Here is a 5,885-nt window from a genome sequence, read left to right on the forward strand (position 1 = left end):
TTTTTTTTTTTGAGACGGAGTCTTGCTCTGTCGCCCGGGCTGGAGTGCAATGGCACAATCTCAGCTCACTGTAACGTCCACCTCCCAGCTTCAAGCGATTCTCCTGGCTCAGCCTCCTGGGTAGCTGGGATTACAAGAACACGCCACCATGCCCAGCTAATTTTTGTGTTTTTAGTAGAAACGGGGTTTCACCATGTTGTCCAGGCTGGAATTGAACTCCTGACCTCAACTGGTCCACCTGCCTTGACTTCCCAAAGTGCTGGGATTACAGGCATGAGCCACCGCACCTAGCCTCTCATGAATCTTCAACCTAACTTTTGTTCCTGAAACTCAAAAAAGAAGAAAGCCCTGATAACTAGTAATAATGAAGGTCTATCTAAAATCCACAAGGCTTTAAGTATCTAGAGTATTTTTTCATTCTCACCCACCTAAGAGTATTTTAGAGTGCACCTGATAAAACAACACACAAAGTATTTTTTTAATTGCTAATAATACTCATTTATGCAAGCCTAGCTACAATTCTTTTATTAACTTACTTTTAAAAGATATAGTGGTACCAACAATATTAAATCAGTAAGTTTAGAAATGATGGTACAATCCTGCCACCTAGAGCTCAAAGAAAATAGTTCACCTCAATTACTTGAAAAAGTAATGTCCGGTCTAAAAGTTAGATAGGGTATATCACCTGTTTTTATTCCTCTACTATGAGTTTGAGATTTTTTTATTTTAATGAACACTGGTGGATCAACATAACTCACAATATTACTCAATTATTAGCCATACTAGACAGTGAAAATCAGTATCAACAAATCATTTTATTGTAAAGAGCAAAAATGGAAGTTCACTCACATCCTCAGATTTCTCTATAATTCTAAGCTCTGGAGAATGATTCTTAATCTTAACCTTAGGTACTTTGTAAAACAAGTCAAAGTACAAAAGAAAAAGAAATGATTATTTTCTTCATATACTCTTTTCATAACTTTATTTCTACTAAAATAGCAATGTAAATTGAAGGCTAAAATCCCAAAATTCTACAACCAAAACCAATTTGCCTAAAACAGTGTTAAATTTCAGTTTCACAAGTAACCTTGCACACTTCAACATTCTTACTAGATCATCACTATTAACAAGTATGCATCAGTGGAGAAAACATTTAAGAGAAAATTGAGGCACTGAAGAGGAAAAGACAAATGAAAGTAAGTACATAAATCAGGATAAATGCATCCTCTTTTTGGAGATCCATGAAAATATTGGACATTCAAGTATTTCAGATTTTTATCTTTCAAAATATAAAGTGCATATCTCCTTTAACCAGCAATTTGTTTTGAAGAATCCTTTGTCTATATACACATAAATACACAAAGGTATATGTACAACAATGTTTTCTAATGCATTATTCATAACAGTGAAAAGGAAGTGAGGGAAGGAGGAAGAGAGGGAAACAGGAGGAGAAAGAGAGGAAGGCAGAGGGAGATAGAGAGAAGAAAGGAAGGCCAGAGAAAGGGAGAAAAATCACACTCTTTGGAGCAAAAAGAAAAGAAAACAATTTCCACTAATAGGGAACGAATGAAAAAACTGCTATACCCACAGAACAGAATATAGTGTGTAAAATATACTCGATAAATGTTTGCTACAGATTTCCATAAGTTCTCTACTACGTGGGAAAAAAAATAATGATGGCATTAATAACCAGAGAACTTGTCATCAATATTATTCCTTGTTTATTAGGTTTAAGCAAAAATGACTCAACAGGAAAACCAGACCATTCTTTGATTTGCAAATCATGTGTGAAGGAGCTTGTATTTTGATTCCTACTTTTTCATCAGCATCTCTGATGAATAACAACCATATTCAAGAATGGAATGGTAAAAATGACCATCTGGAAATCTATATTATTACTGAGCTTTCAAAGAGATAAAACTTGAAACGTCCACCTAAAAGCAAACTTTAACCAATTCTATAACCACAGATTAAACACACACACACACACACTCTCTCTCTCACTCCAATGAATGAGTAAAATATTTTAACTACCTTTCCTGTGCTTTGTAAGATGGTTGTTCTTGTCCTCCACACTCTCTCTCTGCTGACAATATCTCGGGTCACATCTACCTCAGCATCCACAAAACTCCTCTGTTTAAGGGCAGTTATGTCATCATCTAGATCAGTCTTGATAGTAGATCTTTTCTTGGCCATAATTTTGGCTTTGATTGCAGCAATTTTTTCCACTGACATAGCTTCAGACAAAGACCTAAAAGCAATTTCTTTTTTAAATTTTCACAGCAAGGATTCCTGGAGTGTATCATAAATATATTTTGTTACATTTATAAATTTCTGGTAAAAACACTTTAATGGTAATAATTAAGGTTTTCTTATCTGTAAGACTGACTTGCTATTCTGCAATTACATAAAACTTTTATAAGGAATTTATGTCAAGATATTACTCTAAGAGCAAATTAGTAATTTCTTAGAAGTATCAATGCAACAAAATTCTTGATGGTTTTTCATCTCTTCCCCGCAAAAAAGCAGGACTCATTAATATAGGTGCTTTTCTTTATGTTTTTTCTGTCTACAGAAATTACACACACACACAGAGGCCACTTTGGAAGGGGGTAAAAAATCCATTCTACAGAAAGTTCAAAGCCTAGGTTTTCCTTGAAATTTATTTCAAGGTTTCAAACTTGTATGCCATAGTCCAGAACATAATTAAGTGACAGGGTTTTATGTCACAAAAACATACTCCTTTAATCTCTGGAAGATAAAACCGTATTACAGTTTCCTTTTCTTCCCTTTCCTTGATTTTCAAATAGGCAAAATAGTAAAAGAGACTATGTTTGCAGAAATATAAAAAAAGACAACACTGAAAGTATACATGTCATAAAATGATAATCTTAAGCAAAGTGTCTTTTATCATGTCAAATGAGAAAAAGAATTAAAACGTGTTTGGGTACCTTAATAACAGTAGACAAAAATATTACTTTAGTCACAAGATGAAAATCTTGAATTATGTTTACACAAAATCTGGAAAAAGGATGAAAATTCCTGCAGGTTTAAATACAGTAGTATTATATAGTATTCTAATTTTATTTAGATTAGGTATGAAGGTACTTTATAGTAGTGCTCATATGCACCTGGCATTTGATGCATTTTGTGCAATACTGTGCAGATTTCCCTTAAAATCTAAAGCACACCAGCATACCTTAAGCCAAATTCAAATACAGTACTCCTCTGTTTGGCTTTCCAAAGTTTCAGTTACCCGCTATCAACCACAGTCCAAAATATTAAATGGAAAATTCCAGAAATAAATAATTCATAAGTTTTAAATTATGTGCCATGCTCAGTAGCCTGCTGAAATCTTGTACTGTCCTGCCTGGGACACCTGCCTGGGATATCCGGACACAAATGATCCCTTTGTCCAATGTATCGATACTGTACACACTACCTGCCCAGTAGTCGCTTAATAGCCATCTTGGTTATCAGACTGACGATGGCAGCATCAAAGTATTTATGTTCAAGTAGCCTTTATTTTACCTAATAATGGCCCCAAAACACAAGAGTAGTGATGCTAGCAATTCGCATATGTCACTCCCAAAGTGCTTCCCTTAAATGACAAGGTGACCTTGGGGCTCCTTGGCTGGAGTTCAGGACTATCCGAGGTTTCAGGCGCCCACTGGAGGTCTTGGAACATATCCCCGGAAGGCAGCTGGGTGCCTACTGTACTTCTCCAAACTATAATCAAGCCTCCAATGGACTTTGAAACATAGAACTTCTACTTACAGCCAAGATGAAGTACCAGAGACTAGACTAACCCTCCAGCCTTTAAATAACCAGTCAAAATACATAAAACAATGGTTTACTAGATGCTAGATATTAAGCAATGAAGGACAGCAATTCCCTAACAAATGAGAAACAGACAAGGTAAGCCCTATGATTGCCTCAGCTTATTGCCTTGTAAGTTTCCAAGACATGGCCTTGGCAGGAGAACCCACATAGAACTGAGCGGATTCTCAGGTAAGAAGAAATGGAGCTGGGATTACAGCAAGACCAAGATAGTTAGAATTCATAGGTCAGAACACCTGAGAAGTGTATAGAAGGTCCCCCTCACATACCCCGGCAGAATTCTGACTAACACAAATATGAAGAAACTAAGGCTGAATAAAGAACCACCCAAGTGGATTAGACAGAATAATGTCTAGTGGTCACACAAGGTGAAGAATAGTGCCTGTTCCACTAGCCAAAATGAAACCTCATGTTCATGAGGTATTACGTACTCAGAATGGTCTTGCCTCAGTGGGTGGGGAATAATTACCCCAGCAGACCAATGTTCAGATAAATTAAAATCAAGACCCAAAACTGTTTCCAAGAGATTTAACTGTGTCCCAAAAAAAGCTAAAGAAGATGTGGGGAAATATAACAATATCTAGCACTCAACAAGGTAAAAAGTATACACAATGTTTGAGATCACATGACACGTAATAAAGCAGGAAAATGTAATAAAGCAGACATGTAATAAAGCAGAATGAAGAGAAATATCAATCAATCTCAAGGCGTGAAAATAATTACAAGAACTATGTTCTATATTTCAACAAGCTAAATGAAAAGATGAAGTAGGTACGATTTTTAAAAAACAGCAAAACATACAAAAATTAGCCAGGTATGGTGGCATATGCCTGTAATCCTAGCCACTGGGGAGGCTGAGGCAGGAGAATCGCTTGAACCCGGGAGGCGGAAGTTGCAGTGAGCCAAGATCACGCCACTGCACTCCAGCCTGGGTCACAAGAGCCAAACTCCATCTCAAAAAAAACAGAGCAAAACAAATTTGAGATGAAAACTACAACGCTGGAGACTAAACATGCATGGGACTACAGAAAAAAAAATTAAGTAAAGTTGAAAACACAACAGAAACTATCCAAAAAGAACTCAAAAAAGAATATAACAGACAGAAAATGAATTCAAGAAAAGAAAAGAACATAAGTGAACTGTCAAAGAAAAAAATATTAAAGTTCAGCCAGGCGTGGTGGCTCACGCCTGTAATCCCAGCACTTTGGGAGGCCAAGGCGGGTGGATCACGAGTTCAGGAGTTTGAGACCAGCCTGGCCAACATGGTGAAAACATCGTCTCTACTAAAATTAGCCAGGCATTGTGGCAGGCGCCTGTAATCCCAGCTACTCGGGAGGCTGAGGCAGGAGAATCACTTGAAACCAGAAGGCAGAGGTTGCAGTGAGTCAAGATGGTACCACTGCACTCTAGCCTGGGTGAAAGAGCGAAAATCTGTCTCAAAAAAAAAAAAAAAAAAAAATTAAAGTTCAATACAATAGAAACGATCCAAAAATAGTTCAAAAAAGAATATAAACAGACAGAAAAGAATCCAAAAAAAGAAAAAAACGTAAGTGAGCTGTCAAACAACTTCAAGTAGAGTTTGAGTAGTCGGAATCCAGAAAATGAAAACATTTTAAAAGTGAAGAAACTATGCCCATCCATTTATGTACTATGGCTGCTTTCCCTACACCACATAAGCTCAGTAGTTTCAAGAGACCATATTACCTTCAAAGCTAAAAATATTTAATATGTGGCACTTTCCAGAAAAAGTTTGCTGACGACCTCTGCTGTACATAATCAATAACATCAAATGAATGTCTCAGCTTATAAAGCAATTTTTAAAAAGAAAGATCAACATGGTAATAGAATAAAGAAGACTTTTCAAAAAGCATGATAAACACATGAACTTCCAATCCCCACACATACCCTTATGAACTAAGAGCACAGAGGCATACAATGAATCCAAGAGGTAAACATAAATGTGGAGAGCATTTTAATATTCCTTTTCCTTATACCTTTACATATATGTAAACTACCTACTTTCTTTTTTTTTTTTTTTTTTTTTT

General features: G+C 36.3%; 1 protein-coding gene across 2 annotated transcripts in view; it reads right to left on the bottom strand.

The window, feature by feature from the left end:
• CDC73 (cell division cycle 73) overlaps positions 1-5,885 on the bottom strand; it is a 141,440-nt gene that overhangs the window by 117,637 nt on the left and 17,918 nt on the right. For both annotated transcript variants that reach the window (XM_017891600.1, XM_017891601.1), the window contains one exon: positions 2,035-2,251. In XM_017891600.1, coding sequence (XP_017747089.1) covers positions 2,035-2,251 — 217 coding nt within the window. The remainder of the gene's footprint in view (positions 1-2,034; positions 2,252-5,885) is intronic.

Source organism: Rhinopithecus bieti, unplaced genomic scaffold (genome assembly GCF_001698545.2).
Source record: "Rhinopithecus bieti isolate Rb0 unplaced genomic scaffold, ASM169854v2 scaffold_20206, whole genome shotgun sequence".
In the NCBI taxonomy this organism is placed as follows: Eukaryota; Metazoa; Chordata; class Mammalia; order Primates; family Cercopithecidae; genus Rhinopithecus; species Rhinopithecus bieti.